Source organism: Phodopus roborovskii, unplaced genomic scaffold, assembly GCF_943737965.1.
Source record: "Phodopus roborovskii unplaced genomic scaffold, PHOROB, whole genome shotgun sequence".
In the NCBI taxonomy this organism is placed as follows: domain Eukaryota; kingdom Metazoa; phylum Chordata; class Mammalia; order Rodentia; family Cricetidae; genus Phodopus; species Phodopus roborovskii.
The window spans coordinates 15,641-33,772 of record NW_026126192.1 but is presented as its reverse complement, the minus strand read 5'-3'; the positions used below and the strand labels follow the sequence as shown (position 1 = coordinate 33,772).

The 18,132-nt window shown below is 40.5% G+C and overlaps 1 protein-coding gene across 1 annotated transcript; it reads right to left on the bottom strand.

Moving 5' to 3' along the window:
- Window positions 1-10,271: 10,271 nt before the first annotated feature.
- On the bottom strand, window positions 10,272-10,737 carry LOC127218592 (U6 snRNA-associated Sm-like protein LSm5). The gene is made up of 2 exons (XM_051179605.1): window positions 10,638-10,737; window positions 10,272-10,468 (listed from the first exon to the last, which is right to left on the bottom strand). Exons 1-2 carry the CDS (start codon window positions 10,735-10,737, stop codon window positions 10,272-10,274), a joined length of 297 nt encoding a protein of 98 aa, XP_051035562.1.
- Between the last annotated feature and the right edge of the window lie 7,395 nt (window positions 10,738-18,132).

The window sequence follows — 18,132 nt, the reverse complement described above, 5'->3', positions numbered from 1 at the left end:
ATTCCCATATAAGCAAAGGCTTGCACACAATGGCTCTTAACATCCTTAAGCCTTTCTCTAGTATGAGCAGAGGCAAATATGAGATGAGAATGGGTATCCACAGATACATGAACAAATTGTAGTCAGCCAAAGTAAGGAACATGGGTAATATCAATCTGACAGATATCATTAGGTGTGACACCCCAGGGGTTAACTCCAAGGCGAGGAACAGGCAAGAACTCTGCACATAGGGGACAATTCTTAACTATATCAATAGCTTGGTCTCTAGTAATTTCAAAATGGAATTTAAGTGACCCTGCATTAAGGTGGTAGGTTGTATGAGCTTTGCAGGCTGCTTCATAACCAGATTCTCTCATCATCATGACGATACTATTTGTTTTAGTATTAAAATCGGCAATGACATTTCCTTCACTCAAAGGGCCGGGCAAATCAGAATGTGCTTGGAGATGTTCTACAAAAATTGGATGAGAGCACCTCCATAGTAGGCTTTGTATGGCTAGAAAGTGTTCCTGTACACGAGAGACCAGAGCTATATAGGCAGCAGTTTCTAAGGGGGCCAATATAGGATACACATATTTACTATCAGTGTATAAGTTAAACGGCTCACCAAAAAATGTGGAAGGGCTAATTGTACTGCATCTGGTTCAGCAAATTGTGCAGATTTCACTTGTAGTGTAGGCGCTTAATAATGGGAAAGGAAACAACGACTGCACAACCATTTGAGGAGCCGTCTGTGAATACATTATGGGCCCCCTTCAAAGGATTTTTGGAAATAATCTTGGGGAAACACACAGGGTGATTAAAAAAAACTGAGCTAATTTATTGGAAGGAAAATGACTATCAACGTGGCAGGATGTGGAACACATGAAATGTGCCCAATTTTCTTTAAATTGTTGAAGCCATTGTATCTGTTGTTGAGTGTAGGGAGTGACAATTACATCTGGGATCTTGCCAAAAACTTGAAGACTCATTTTGTATGCCTTTTGAATAAATAATGGAAAGCATTGCCTGGGGATAAGATTTAACTATTTTTCCTGGGGATGTATTTTCATGCAACCATAACATAGGACCAGTTTGCCAAAACACCCTGGCACAGGAATATACTGAAGCAAAAACTAATAACATCAAGTTTTGAGACTAGTCAATATAATTTAAGTGTGCAGATTGGAGGTGTTTTTGCACAACTTGTATGCATTCGAGCACAGCAGGTATTAAGATGCGGAAGAAGTGGGATCAGAATCTCCTTGTGAAATATCAAATAAGGGTCTAAGCTGTCCAGTGGTTAGGGCCAAACTAGATTGAACCCAATTTCTATCTCCCAATAATTTCTGAAAATCATTAATGTTTGTCAGTTTATTCATCCTTAACATAATTTTTTGAGGAAAGATACCAGAATATAACAATTGATGACCCAGGTATTGATAGGGAAATTCTTGTTGCACCTTTTCTGGGGCTCTTCTTAAGCCAGTTAGTTGAAGATTATGTTGCAATTCCCCAACAGCCTCATTCACTTCCTGAGGTTCTGGGCCGGCTAAAAGAATATCATCCATATAATGTGTAGTATACAAGGATTGAAATTTTTCCCTAATGGGGGCAATGGCCAAAGATACATAAAGTTGACAAATAGTGGGACTATTGGCCATTCCTTGAGGCAACAACACCCATTGATATCTCTTATAATGCTCTTTTAAATTAACAGAAGGAATGCTAAATGAAAATTGCTCACTATCCCGAGGATGCAAGGGAATGGTAAAGAAACAATCTTTTAGGTCTATAACTAATAAATGATAGCCTTGAGGAATACCCACAAGGGAAGGTAAGACAGATTGTGTGCCTCCTATAATTTGCATACAATCATTAACAGCTTGGAGAGATTGTAGGAGTCTCCATTTTCCAGATTTTTTTCTTTATAACAGAAATTGGCATATTCCATGGGGAAGTGGAAGGAAAAATATGATCTGCCTCTAATTGTTCCTGTACAAATTGATGTGCAGTCTGTAATTTCTCAATAGATGAGGGCCATTGCTCCACCCAGACTGGATTGTCTGTTTTCCAGGTGATAGGAATAGAAATAGGCTGCGCAGCAATAGCCCCTAAGGAAAATTTCCCAACCCAGAGCAATCTCCAGCTCTTTTAATAATTACATTTTTGGATGCAACAGACTGAGGGTCACCTTGGAGGAACTTACCCAGGCCTCTTCCTTGTACATAACCTTGGTCAGTCAGCATATTTTTTAACAGCCTCAGTAGTAAGGACCGCTCTCATGGCCTGAAGCACATCTCTTCCTCAAAGATTAACAGTGGTATGACTTAACACAAAAGGTTGAAAAGGGCCTGTATGTCCTTCCTCATCTGATTATTTAAGAAGCTGAGTGCTACATTCTGGAGCATCAGCAGTTCCCACTCCTCTACTAAAGGCTATCTAATCATCCATACAGATTCCTCAAAAGTCCTATTCATCTCTGCCATTTGTTCTTTTACTTTAACATTGTTGCTCAGGAGCACATCTTTAACTAGATGCCAAAGGGAAAAGGTGGCAATAGGGAAAGTATCAGAACCCTCTCCTTTATGAGCCTTTTGGAGATCTCTTTTTACCTGTTCCCAATTGGGGATGTTGAAGCCTCTAAAGTGCATAAAACAGGGACTATGTTTCTCTAATATGGCACAGGATTCTTTAGCTGTCTTAGTTTTAATTCAGCTGCCATGTCTTTTCAATAGGGCCACTAATTGCCCACTGAGAATTTCCTTAGAGTTACTGGCACCCATCCTTCAATACACCCTTTTCATCAGGCCTAAGGCACCACTGTCCAATCTATATACCTGGCTCTCTCTAGACAAAAGAAAAAAAACTGCACATGCTTCTAACCCAAATCTGTAGTTTTTGCTAGGACTCAAAGGTATAAGTATATTCCTGCTGTTTAACAGATACCCAATATCTACTTTTTCTACAATATGTATTTCAGTACAGATTGGTAATGATAATATATCTAAAACATTTATGTCCTTTTACATAATAAAGTTCATATTGGCTTCAGAGGATCAAAAGTTACAAAACTTGGATCCACTTCTCACAGGACAAAAGGACTCCAGATAAGTACAGCTTTTGTTATCTCACCTGTCTGTTTCTGGGGATGGGATTTTCTCCCTGGCCTTGGGATTCTGGTCCTTCTTGATCACTAAAACTTTGGGCCTAAGAGTTCCCATTAAATATATAAGTTTTAACTTCCATTCCCAGTTTAAACATGTCTCAACAGATTTCCGCTTCTGGCTGATGAGCATCATTTACCGACTACAGCCTTCTCCAAAAGACTGCTAGCCCTAGACTTGCTGAGGATGTGAACCAGCCCAGCCAAAGTGAATCTTCAACAGAGTCTGCGAACTAATGCCTCTGATAAACGTTCCATTTCTTAAATCCTCCCCCCCTTTTCATTTTACTTTTGACTAGCATTTCAGCCTTCCTGGGCCTCAGACAACACCCCAAACATCAGAAGGAAGTAGCACAGGAAAGAATACACAGCCCCTTTTCCCTGGTTGAGATGATAACATACGTAGGGGACAAGATGACTAACCTGTACCCCCAAACATATCAGAAGTCTTTTAACTACTAGAGACCCAAGAATAGGCCTCTAAGGTTCATAGCAAATGGGGGAATGTGAGAGAAAATCAATAACTAACAGATATGGGACTCATGGCAAGAAGGGAAAACCAGAAAGAACAAGTACTTCTGCCAATAGATATAGATTACTCCCTGACAGAGAGTACATTCTCCCTGCTCCCCATTATCTTAAAGACAAGGCCACTGAGCCCACTGGTCCTAGAAAAAGAAAATCCCCAACCTTGCAGTTGCGCTAAACAATCCCGCCTTGTACTCAATGAAATCTCTGTAACCTTGGAAACCTTATGGACTGAGACTAGCAGTCTCAAATATCCCTTTCCCTTTAAAAATGCTTCACAATTGTAAGCGGGCACCTTACTCTTTTGATAGAGTGAGGTCCCAGCCGGTTCGGTTCTTAGCAATAAAAACCTTTTGCTTTTGCAATCTGGAGTCACTTCCTTGTAGGTTGAGAAAACCCAGCGGCTATATCTCAAAACTTTCTAACTTCTGCCAGCGATCAGGAACATGTTTATGGCATCTGCCATCTTGACTACATGGCCTAACCTCACCCCACGTGTTTCTTCCCTCTGCTGCACCAGCCACCTAGGCAGAGGGACAGTCCAGCCAGCTTCTACTGAAAAAACCTGTAATTCATTTACTATTTGCCTTTTTATGTGTTGTCTTATAAGGATGGAAAATAGAGACTAACCCTCCAATGACCACTGAAAGTTAGAAGTTTAAAAATATCCACCAGCATGTGTTTAAAAAATCACCCTAGCTACATGCAAAGCTTAGGAAAAAGGGAACACATGAAATAGCCCGGTCACGATGACCGGTTTCTTGGAATTGTTACTATTATTCACAACCACCTACTTTCTGAGGAATGTTGTTATTCTCAACAACAGTCTGGTTTCTGGAAATTGTTATGGGTCATCTTGTTCAAAAGGACATAACCACCCAAGTTTTGAATTGTCCAAAGGCCTTGCTTTCTTGCTGAGTAAGGATAACAGAAAATGAGTTGACAAGCTGCATATCTAACTTTAGTAAACTGCTTTCGGAACCCCCACCCCAAATCCTAACTGCCAATTATCACTCCACCCAGGAGCCCACATCAATACAGCTATAGAAAAACAACAATAACAGACAAAAATAAACTGTTTAAATTGATTGGCCTGTACCACGTGGGATCTTGACACTTTGAGATGATTGGTTTGGTGTGTGGGCTTTGTTGTAAACCCTATAAAACTGTCTCAAATCTTCTGTCAAGGTCCTCAGTCCTCTAGCCCTGTGTGGCATATGACTGTGGATCCCAGTGCACTTGAAATAAAAAAATCCTCATGCAGTTTGCATCAAGACCACTTTTTGTGAGTGATTTGGAGTGTCATTTTTCCAGAGTCTGAGTGTGAAGGTTCACGCTCTGTGGGTCTTTCAGTCTCTAATTTCTTCTTTTACTGACTCTGGGCATGGCTTGTTTGTGAAATGATGTGTCTCTCCAGGGCCCGGCAGGGCACATATTTCACACAAATAATCTTGCCTGTTCCACTTGCAGCAGATCTGCTTTTTTGTCATTGGCAGTTTTAAGTCTTCCCTATATCTTTAATGTCCTGTCTGTTTGCTACAATGTACAAATCAGAGATCACACTCTGGTTCTTCTTATTTTTACCCAGTCCTGTTTGTTATATCTGTGTATATCTATACATGTGATTTATATATAAGTGTAAGCTAACTCTATAGGCAACTTAAATTTAACTGTGCTGTCTTAAATATTTCTAAATTGTTATGTATCTTTAAATAATAGTAAACATGTAAGGTTATAAAAATCTATTTCAAATTAACAAAATATTCTTGCTACCTACTCCTTCCTGTAAGCTGTTTATAAAGGTTAAGCTTTTATTACAAAAGGATTTTTTTTCTCTTCTTCTTTGTCCTTTGCAGGTGTAAATCTAACCTAAGTTAAAACCAGTTACAGTCAGGCTGGAGGGCTCTGAGTAAAATATCCCTCCACAGCCTCTCAGCTTGGAGTTTTCCAGACAGATTCATTAGTTACAGGGATAAAGCCTTACCTAGCCACCTATGTACTTAAGACAAGTAACTAAAGACAAATTTTGTCTGCTGAGATACACTAAATAGACAGACAGCCCTCAAATGTTCAGAGATCTAGAGAATATGACATTTAAAATATTTTATTAAAAAGCTTTTATAACAGAGACAGGCCAGCTGCTGGCACCACCCATTTCCTCCAGGAAGACTGGTGGACACTGAAAAACTCCACCCACAAAAGTGGCAACGCTAGCCACTGGGCAATTCTGCCTTTCATCTCAACTGCTGCAAAGGACTCTAAGGACCATAGACAAGAGGGCAGTGGAATCAACTTTCTCCACGTTACTTGAGCCAATGGTAGGTAAGTCTTCCAAAAGCTTCAAATCCACAGGTCTCATGCCATCGGCAGAAGGCAGATGTCCTTAAAGCCTCTAACCTCAACAATTGTGGAGGACCTGGGGGTGCCTATCCATGCTGCCAGCTAGTAAGTCTCTGTTACTCTCCAATCATTAATTCAGGTAAAAATATTATCCTTCTTAAGAACTTCGATGCTTTTGAAGATTGTTAGGTAGCCTTGCTAGCTTAAAGCAGCAGCCAAAGCTCCAACTGTTACAAAATAGATTTCAGGAACTGGTGTTTTAAGGTTTATCTATGTGAAGATAGGAAAGTGTAAGGTGTATGAAGGTCTGAGAACAGGAAGGTATAACAAGTTGGAAAAGTGCAAGTTATGAAGGTCTGAGGATAAAAAGTCTTAAGTGATGACAAAAAGTGATTTGAGACATTCAAATGAATGAAACATGTTCTAGATTTTTCTCTCTCATTATGCTACTGTTCATAGTCTTAATATTAATCAATAAAGTTTTAATGAGCTACTAATCCAATTCTGATAGAGTACTAAACACCATACTATAACACTACACGATCATAAATTAAGATGCTTTTCATTGTACTAAAGAGATCTGTTAGTTTTAAGTGTTAATTCTTCCAGCCAAATCATTTCTAACATGAGTATGCTGCTAATGTGACTAATATTTATGTTTTCCCAAACTCAAAGGTTTATTGTAAGTTCCAGGGAACTGAACTGGACCTACACAAACAGGTCAGATTCACTCTAGATAAATATTACTCAACCTCTTCCTGGTCCTGGGACTTCCTTCCCTTATCTTGGAAACCCCTCGGGAGCACCTACCCCATCTTACAATTTTCCCCTTAAGTATCAGGACATAAGGAAAAAACTTTTTTCTAAATTTAACCTTGTCCTCTGCTCTGCCTACATCTTGCCAGGTCTCAAAGAGATGCCAGAGCTCCATACAGCCTAGACCGCAATGAAGCAACCAACTACCAGGACATGACAGCACCCCAGCTTTCTCAGGTCCCCCAAAGATGACCAATGGCCCCGAAGTCAGCAAGAAACAGTCTCGAGAACTCTACCACGTCCTTATTTCCTGAACTGCCACACCTAACTCCCCACCTTTTTAATAATAAGTGGTGGGAATTTTGGAAACTGGCATTCTGCTGACCCTGCCCCTTAACTATGGGTGGGATACAAATGGCCATGTCATCACTACATCACTCATTATGGGGCTGCATAGGGACTTAGTTACGCATGCCTGAGTTTCTCCTTAAAAGCACATGCCCCTCTGTCTTTCTCACTCTCTCACTCATCCTCTCTCTGTGTCACTCCCCCACCCCCTACTGCTTTAGGTTGGCAACCAGCTGTCCCCTTTCTCTTCCTTCAACCAATAAACTCCACGTAAGCGCGTTGAGTCTCGTGTTCATTTCATCAGCTACAACTTCAGCAAAAGAAAAAGTAGTACTGCACAGGTTGTGGCAAGCAGACTATGCTGCCTCCTTTGTAGAAGGGAATTAAGGTTACTAATAGATTTGAAATGAGGATCCTGGGTTATCTGAGTATGTTCTAGCTTCAAAAAATGCTGGTAAAAGGCAGCAGAAGAGTTGGTGTGGAAGACACTTGACAGACAACGAACAGCCATGTGGGAAGGAAAAGGTCACAAGCTAAGGAACACGGGCAGCCTCCAGAAGCTGTGTAACACTTCCACCAGAGCACCCCAAAAGGAGCTTAGTCTTGGTGACACCTTGACCTAGCCCAGAGGGATTAGCACAAGTCATGGCCCAAAACTGTCAGGCAGTGAAACCACATGAAGCCACTATGCTTGTAATTTGTTACAGTAGCAAGAAGAAGCAGGGGCTGGGGATTTGGAAGCCGCCCTCATTTTTCATTTCCTGAAACAGTTTGTTTTCATCATATGTCCATAGTAGAAGTAGATGCCATCCCACGGAGACTGCATTTCACAGGCCAGCCTGTCAGTAGCAAGCAAGGGAAAGAGCTCCAGTTCATGCTTTTGCCCAGGTTGACACCATGGATAAGATTTCCTGTGGTGCATGGACCTAATGTGAAGCTAAGATGAGGTTGAGATAGAAGCACTTGGAATTTTCTGGGCCAAGGTTGGAAGCTGATACCAACATGGGCAATCTTGAGACAGGAGAATGACTTACAAAACATTATTTATGAATTTTCCAGTTATTGTTTTTATAGAATTAGCATTCCAGTCAAAGTAGCATAGCAGATAACTTTAGTGAAAACAATTTTGTGAAATTAAGGCCACTTGCGGGTATTTGAACACAAAGAGAAAGAAAGGAAGAAAGTGAAAGAAAGAAAAAATAACTACAGAGCTGCCTGTTGGCAGATTTTGTGGAAGCGTTTTCTAATTGAGAGTTCCTGTTCCCTAATGACTCTAGCTTGCGTCAAGCTGACATAAAACTAGTCAGCACCATGGTAGAATGTGGGTACCAAGGACTCATCTCTTCCACAAAATTGAACTAGTGGAACAGCTGCATTCATAGGTTAGTGGCAGTTGAATTCAGCAACATAGACATGTAGACTTAGTGAGATCCAAAGTTCTGGGACACAACCCAGCAAGAGAGAGTGCTCCAGGACTTGTCATTTGGTACCCAGGTTAGGAAGGGGAAATCTCTCCCAATTGGCAAAAGTAAAAGTCTAAGAGAACAGGGTCTCAGCCAGCTCTGCTAGTGCTATAGCTGACATCGCATAGTCATACAACTTAAATAGATAAGAGACTTGGGGACACACAGGTGGTGACCTTTAGAGAAAGAATATGGTACATTTCCCAGAGAAATTTATGAGAATTGATGTTAGGAACCATCTTGAGAAGGGTACTATTACCTGTACTGCTCAGAGGGTCGAGACCTCTGCATATTCCCATCTCTAGAACACTATAGCATGGCATCAGTGGTTGACTGACTGCCTCTTGAGACAGTCTTGGCTCTAGGAAATGGCACTAGTACAAACTGGCTGAGAATTCTGTGCTGTAGGGGAATGTGAGCTGTGATGTACAAGGCAGTGGAACCATTCAATTAGGGAACCTGCCTTCTGAGTCTAGGGACATAACTAATGGTTTCCAGTGTGTACCAGTGTGCGGAAAACCAGGATCAATAATGGCAAATCCTAAGCTTCAAATGGCCCAAGTCCCAACACAGCAGGTACAATTCCATGTCCCATGAAAGCCACAAAAGTATCTGGAGGCACTCTGCAACTATGGTTTGTACTCTGTTCTTGGTTTGTACAGCCTAACAATCTTTTGAGAGAATCTCTGCCTTGTACAACTCAGCTGAAGAGTCTTAGCTAACTCTCACCACCCTCCTTTCTCCTGGATACTTGGCAGGTTCTGAAAGAGAAAGAATATGAATCGTCATGGCAAACCCTAAAAAGATCCACAAGGAAGCAGTGCTCCACATACACCAGGGTCATCTGCCTTCCTTTGCTTATCTAGTCACCTTGGCTAGGAAGAATAGTTTTTCTTTTTTAAAAATATTTTTTCTCTATTGTTTTTTTGGTGTATTTTTAATACTTTTCTGACATTCTCCTGGCTATTGAAGATATTTTTGTATTTAAATCTTCTCTGAGGTGCTATGGATCAAGCCTAGGGCTTTCTGTGCATTGGCTAGGCTCTCTGCTAATGAGGACACTACTAGTTGAGTTGAGAGTAATTATAGCAAACTCTATTCGCAGTCCATTCCTGTTCAAATACTGGTTGATACTTCTTAAAGGACAGGAAGACAAAAATCTCTGAGTCATGGATCCTTCCACAGGAAGGGTCAACTATAAGGAACTCAGATACAACTCCAGAGCAAGTATCAATATAAAGCACAAGTCTTTGTTTGTTTTGCTCAGTGATGCCCTAAATTCTTTTTTCCAAATGTTTTTATTAGCATATGCTAATTATGTGTAATAATGATGAACTATGGGATACTTTACAATCTTTCTTTCATTTTACAAAAAAGGAGTTCTCAATGTAGTCCTAGCTCTTTGGAACTCACTCTCTAGGCCAGGCTAACCACAAACTCACAGAGATCTGCCTGCTTCTGCCTACAGAGTGCTGTGATTCAAGGCTCCATTCCGCAATTTTTAAAACAAAAAATCCTAATATTTAGTCTTCAAAGAAACCTCTTTTTTCCCCAAAATAACCATGATTAGCTTAGACAAAGAGTATATATTTTCAAAGTATTTTCCTTTAACAGAAATTTAGCTGTATAGTATCTAAACACTGAAGATTTTTTTTACAAGTCACAATCTGGTATAAGTCAAGGAAATCCATTCATACTTCATGCCCTTCTCCTCCAGTAGTCAGCATTGCTGTATTACTTCCATTTAGTAAAATTTGATCTAATGTAATAGTCCTCCTTCCCGTCAACTCTGTCACAACTACTAGCACCATATTTACGAGGTCATTAAATCCTTGAAGTGTACCAACAATGTCTTTGTCACTCTTCATTGCAGTGTAAATTCTTTTATCTATCTATCTATCTATCTATCTATCTATTTATTTATTTTGAATTTTTGAGACATAGTTCCTCTCTGTAAATCTGGCTATCTGGAAATCACTCTGTAGACTAGCCTGGCCTCCAACTCACAAAGATCTACCTGACTCTGTCTGCCACATGCTGGGATTAAAGGAGTGCACCACCACTGCCCAGCCCAGTGTGAATTCTTGATCCAATGCACTTGTCCATAAGCTCTAATTGCAGGAGTTGTGTCAAGTTAGTGGTTGAGTTAGCCACCATGACTATTCCAGAAGCTGACTTCACAGGGCCCATGTCATTATTCTCTGTATTATTCCAATTTTAGTATATGTGTTGCCAAAGCGAGCACAAATTGCACAACACTTTTGTTTATTTGAGACAGGTTCTCATTATGTAGCTAGGATTGTCTTTGAACTTGCAGAGATCTGCCGGTCTCTGCTTCTTCAGTGCTGGGATTAAAGATGTATGCAGCCACAAATGGTTTAAATTACACAACTTTTGATTGCAGTATATTTGTGTGGGCCTTTTCATTGACTGCCTGCATCCCATAAAACTTTTGTTGATAAGAGTAGATGTGAGTGGGATTCAGATTCCAGACTCACAACTTTTTACAATTAAAAAGAATTGAGTAGAAAGTCTCAGAAACCAAACTTTAGTCAGAATTTGAAGACAGGCCTTTTGATACAGTACAGTTATATAAAAACATGGGGAAAATAACAAAGGAATATTCTACAAGCTCTATAGAACACCATTAAAAAATAAAATAAACAAAACGAGCATCTAACATAGTCAACATGCCAAAAGGAGAGGACAGAACACCCATTCAACAAATAATAGCAGAAAAATTACAAATCTTGGAAGAAACTTGGACAAAGAGGTACTGAAGGCCTTTAGAACCCAAGTCATATGTCCAAGAAATGTGCCAAGTCATGATTAAAGGTAAACCTATTAAGCCAAGAGAAGATTCCTCAGAAAAACCCTAATTTTGGGCTAGAGATGCAGTTCAGTTGTGTATCCAACCAGAAGTTCATGAGCCACATGCAGCTGCATATAGCCAGAATAGTTCAAGATTTGGCTCAACACAAACTTATAAACTTAAACTATCAGCACTTTTTTTATCCCTGATTGTACAGTTCTTGACCATGAATGTTGTAGGTCACAGCATTGCATTACAACATAAGACTGGGCACATCTAAAGGAGGTAAAACATAATAACCTCCTAAATATATTAACTATAAGATATTAGTCTCACTTGTAAAGACACATGTAAACTAAAAGTGAAAAATCTCAAAATCATTTTCTAAGCAAAAGGAACCTGAAAAGAATAATATTACCTATACTTGTATCCAATAAAATACATATTGACATGTATAAGATACACAAGGTCCAGGGGTAAAATTCTGAGGGATATATTGGGAAGGTGGAATGACTTACAGAGTAAAGACAGATCAAGTGCGAACCTGACAACCTGAGTTTGATTCCAGGAACCCTTATAGAAGGTTGAAAGAGAAGTGACTCTACATAGCTATCCTCAGACCTTCATATATGCACTGAGGCATGTGTGCTTGTGTGTGTGTACATGTACTCACATACAAAACTACACACAATAACTACAATCTATATGCACTGAGTACAATATACCCAGTTTTATAAGTCAAATATGACTAGAGCTAAAGAGAGAGATGAGGCTCAATACAGTAACAGTGGGTGCTTCCATTACCCCACAATCACCAAGAGACAGACCATATAAAGAAAACTTCAGAGTCCACCCTACTTTGGAGACTTCTCAGAGCAACTCTGAACAAAGGAGACCTGCCTATCCACGCGGGACCACCCGTAATTTCCACCTGCTTGGTTTCTGATCCCACCTCCAGTTCTCTGCTGGAATCTCGGGCCCCTCCCAGAGATCCGCCTATCTCTGCGGGTCCACTCTGAGTTCCTGCAGGCAAGATCCTTGACCCCCAAATCCAGGCCTCTGCTAAAGAAAGAGGCCTTAGCTGTAGAGATCCAGTTTCCAGTGAGATACGACTATCCTGCAAAACCTTCCCAAGTTGCAGCTCAGCCTTTGTCTTCTTCCGCCAGCTATTGGCCAGAGCTATTGGCCAGAGGTGAGTCTGGGCCCAATTGGGGCTGCCTATCCCTTTCAACCTCTCCCCCCCAACCCTAACTCCCTGGGTTGGTCCCTGATCCTGCTGTTCCTGTCTCCTGTCCCCATCGAGAGCACCCTTGGAGCTCTGATACACCCCCACCCATACCCAACGCGAGCCTACCCCCCTACCCTGTGCCCTACCCTACCCACGGTCCTGCTGCTCTGGTTGAGCACTGGGACAGAGGGGGAAGCCAACAGTCCACCCTACTTCGGAGACTTCTCAGAGCAACTCTGAACAAAGGAGACCTGACTATCCACGCGGGACCACCCGTAATTTCCACATGCTTGGTCTCTGACCCCACCTCCAGTCCTCTGCTGGAGTCCTGGGCCCCTCCCAGAGATCTGCCTATCTCTGCGGGATCACTGTGAGTTCCTGTTGGCATCTTCTACTGGATCCTCATCCTTGACCCCATCCCTGGGTCCCTGTCTGCGGAGAGACCTCCTAGAGAGCTTGGATCATACAGAGCTACAGATATTGAATCTCAGACCCACATAAGCCCACCGGAGAAGTACCATAGAGAGAGGGGGAGACCTCACCAACACCTACTGGAAGAAGCTATGGGAAGAAGGCAATACAAGAAAACACCTAACAACAGAAAGACAAGCATGACACCACCAGAATCTAGGGAATCTACACCAACTAGAACAGAACACAACAACAAAGCAGAGGAAGCAGAAGGGAACGACTTAAAAATTACCATTATAAAAATGATAGAGGCCCTCAAAGAAGATGTGAGAAAATCCCTTAAAGAAATGGAGGAAAAACAAAAAAAAAAAAAAAAAGTGGAAGAAATGAACAAATTCCTTAAGGAAAGTACAGAAAGCCAATAAAAAAAAATTAAGCAGGCGAAGGAAACAGTTCAAGACTTGAAAACTGAAATAGAGAAAATAAAGGCAACACAAACCGAAGGAATGCTGGAAATAGAAAAACTGGGCAAAAAATCGGCAACTATAGACACAAGCATAACCAACAGAATTCAAGAGATGGAAGAGAGAATCTCAGGCGCAGAAGATAAACTAGAAGAAATAGATTCATCGACCAAAGAAAATCATAAATCCAACAAATCCTTAACACAAAACATCCAGGAAATGTGGGATACCATGAAAAGGCCAAACCTAAGAATAATAGGCATAGAGGAAGGTGAGGAAGCCCAGCTCAAAGGGGCCAAAAACATATTCAACAAAATCATCGAGGAAAACTTTCCAAATCTGAAGAAGGACATGCCCATGAAAGTACAAGAAGCATACCAAACCCCAAATAGGCTGGACCAAAGAAAAAAGACCCCTTGACATATAATAATCAAAACACCTAGCATACAGACTAAAGAAAGAATATTAAGAGCAGCGAAGGAAAAAGGACAGGTAATATATAAAGGCAGACCTATCAAAATTACACCTGACTTCTCCATGGAAACCCTCAAGGCCAGAAGGTCCTGGATAGATGTTCTAAAAGTATTAAGAGAGCACGGATGCCAGCCTAGGCTACTATATCCAGCAAAACTCTCAATCACTATAGATGGAGAAAACAAGATATTTAATGATAAAACCAGATTTTCCCAACACGTATCTGCAAATCCAGCCCTACAAAACGTATTGGAAGGAAATCTCCAATCCAAGGAAGGTAAGTACGCCCACAAAAATGTAGGCAACAGATAATCCAACTACACCAGAAACCAAGGGTAAAGCAGAACTAATATATTCACAATACCACCGCCAACAACAAACCTAAATCAAACAAGCATCAACAATCAATGGTCCTTACAAACCCTCAACATTAATGGTCTTAACTTACCTATAAAAAGACACAGGCTAACAGAATGGATAGAAAGACAGAATCCATCCTTCTGCGGCATACAAGAAACACATCTAAGCTTCAAATATAGTCATTACCTCAGGGTAAAGGGTTGGGAAAAGATTTTCCAATCAAATGGAAATAAGAAGCAAGCAGGTGTGGCTATCCTAATATCTAACAAGTTATACTTCAAACCAAAATTAGTCAAAAGAGATGAAGACGGTCATTTCATATTCATTGTAGGAGAAATCCATCAACACAAAGTCTCAGTTCTGAACGTCTATGCCCCTAACACAAAGTCACCCACATTCGTAAAAGAAACACTACTAAAACTCAAAGCTCATATAAAACCTCACACACTTATAGTGGGAGACTTCAATACACCACTCTCAACAGTGGACAGGACCACACATCAGAAACTCAACAAAGAAACAAAAGAATTAACAGAAGTTATGTCTCAACTGGGGTTAACAGACATCTATAGAACATTCCATCCAAAGACAAAAGAATATACCTTCTTCTCTGAGCCACATGGAACCTTCTCTAAAATCGACCACATACTAGGTGGCATAACAAACCTCAACAGACACAAGACAATAGGAATAGTCCCCTGTAGCTTATCAGACCACCATGCTTTAAAATTGGAATTCAACAAAAACACAAATAGCAGAAAACCTGCAAACTCATGGAAACTGAACATTGTACAATTACACCACTCCTGTGTCAAAGAAGAAATAAAGAAAGAAATTAAGGACTTTCTAATATTCAATGAGAATGAGGACACAACATACCCGAACTTATGGGACACCTTGAAAGCAGTGCTATGAGGGAAGTTCATTGCACTAAGTGCCCATATGAAGAAAACAGAGGATAGTCACATAAGAGAATTAACAGCACAACTGAAAGCCTTAGAACAGAGTGAAGCGAATTCACCCCGTAGGAGTAGACGCCAGGAAATAATCAACTTGAGGGCTGAAATCAACAAAGTAGAAACTAGGAAAACAATACAAAAAATCAAAGCAACGAAGAGTTGGTTTTTTGAGAAAATCAACAAGATAGATAAACCTTTATCCAAATTAACGAAAAAGCACAGAGAGAACATGCAAATTAACAAAATCAGAAACGAAAAGGGGAACATAACAACAGACACAGAGGAAATCCAGACAATTTTCAGGTCATACTTTGAAAATCTCTTTTTATGAGGCCACAATAACCTTGGTACCCAAGCCTCACAAAGACACAACTAAGAAAGAAAACTCCAAACCAATATCCCTGATGAACATCGATGCAAAAATACTTAATAAAATACTGGCAAACCGAATTCAAGAAAACATCAGAGAAATCATCCACCATGACCAAGTAGGCTTCATCCCTGCAATGCAGGGATGGTTTAACATACGAAAATCTATCAACGTGATCCACCATATAAACAAACAGAAAAAGAAAAACCATATGATTATCTCCCTAGATGTGGACAAAGCCTTCGACAAAATTCAACACCCTTTCATGATAAAGGTCTTGGAGAGATCAGGGATAACAGGAACATACCTAAACATAATAAGAGCAATATACAGCAAACCAACTGCCAACATCAAACTGAATGGAGAGAAACTTAAGCCAATTCCTCTAAAATCAGGAACAAGACAAGGCTGCCCTCTCTCTCCATATCTCTTCAATATCGTACTAGAAGTTCTTGCTAATGCTATAAGACAACAAAAGGAGATCAAGGGGATCCAAATTGGAAAGGAAGAAGTCAAACTGTCTCTATTTGCAGATGATATGATAGTTTACATAAGCGACCCAATAAACTCTACCAGGGAACTCCTACAGCTGATAAACACCTTCAGCAAACTAGCAGGATATAAGATAAACTAAAAAAAAAAATCAGTAGCCATACTTTTTTCAGACGACAAAGAAGCAGAGAAAGAAATCAGAGAAACATCACCCTTTACAATAGCCACAAGCAACATAAAGTATCTTGGTGTAATGCTTACCAAACAAGTAAAAGACCTATATAATAAGAACTTTGTGGCTCTAAAGAAAGAAATTAAAGAAGATTAACCCACACACATATGAACACCTGATTTTCGACAAAACAGCTAAAATTATACAATGGGGCAAGGACAGCATCTTCAACAAATGGTGCTGGCACAATTGGATGAGGGTGTGTAGAAGACTGCAGATAGACCCATGTCTGTCGCCATGTACAAAACTCAAGTCCAAATGGATCAAAGACGTCAACATCAATCCAGCCACATTGAACCTCTTAGAAGAGAAAATAGGAGGTACCCTTGAACAAATTGGTATAGGAGACCGCTTCCTGAACATAACTCCAGGGGCACAGACACTGAAAGAAACAATTAATAAATGGGACCTCTTCAAACTTAGAAGCTTCTGTAAGGCAAAGGACACAGTAGACAAGACCAAACGGCAGCCCACAGACTGGGAAAAGATTTTCACCAATCCTACAATCGACAAAGGGTTGATCTCCAAAATATACGAAGAACTCAAGAAACTAGTCAACACAACACCAAATAACCCTATTAAAAATGGGGTACAGAACTGAAGAAAGAATTCTCAATAGAGGAAATAAAAAAGGCTGAAAGACACTTAAGAAAATGCTCCACATCCCTAGCTGTCAGGGAAATGCAAATCAAAACAACTTTGAGATACCTTCTTACTCCTGCCAGAATGGCTAAAATTAGAAACACCAATGATGACTCATGTTGGAGAGGATGTGGAGAAAGGGGAACACTCCTCCCCTGCTGGTAGGAGTGCAAACTCATACAGCCATTTTGGAGATCAGTATGGTGGTTCCTCAGGAAAATGGGAATTAGTTTAACACAGGACCCAGCAATCTCCCTCTTAGGCATATACCCAAAGGATTCACATCCATGCAACAAAGACATCTGTTCAACTATGTTCATAGCAGCACTATTTTTAATAGCAAGAACCTGGAAGCAACCTAGATGCCCCTCAATTGAAGAATGGTTAATGAAGATGTGGCACATCTACACAATGGAATACTACTCTGCAGAAAAAAATAATGGTATCTTGAAATTCGCAGGCAAGTGGATGGCACTGGAAGAAACCATCCTGAATGAGGTAACCTAGTCACAAAAAGAGGAACACAGTAAGTACTCACTCATATATGGATTTTAGACCTAGATCAAAGAATCACTAGCCTATAATTTACACCACCATAGGAACTAGGATACAAGGTGTATTCTAAGAGATTCATATAAAGTCCCTCACAGAACTGGGAAGGGACAAGTCCCCCAGAGCTCAGGGGAAGTGGGGGGGGGCAGCGAATGGAGAGAGAAGTAGGAGAAAACGAGTGGGAGGAAAGGAAAACATGTGAGACCAGGAAGATTTAGCCTGGTTAGGAATAGAAGACAGGAAAGAGAGAGAGAGACAGACAGACAGACAGACAGACAGAGAGAGAGAGAGAGAGAGAACATAAAAGTGGGAGCCAATATTGGTTTGAAGATAAAATTGAACACAAAGAAAGGTCTAGAGAACTACAAGACTACTGCCAACTAACAATTTGAGCTTCCGTGGAAAGGCTACCATACATGCTCTTCCCGGAGAGTGAGATCAAGAACTAACTTATCCATGGAGCCCTCAACTAATGCCTGTACGAAACAGGAGCAAACACGCATACATAAACACTGAGTCGAAGTAGAACTCAGATGCAGAGGGAGAGGACAAGACC

Bases quoted from the DNA above. Each gene is read 5' to 3' on its own strand.
- LOC127218592 (XM_051179605.1), bottom strand. From the start codon at position 10,737: ATGGTGGCTAACTCAACCACTAACTTGACACAACTCCTGCAATTAGAG. The intron at 10,469-10,637 runs GTGCACTCCTTT...ATAGATAGATAG, and splicing joins CACTGGGCTGGGCAGTGGTG to ATAAAAGAATTTACACTGCA.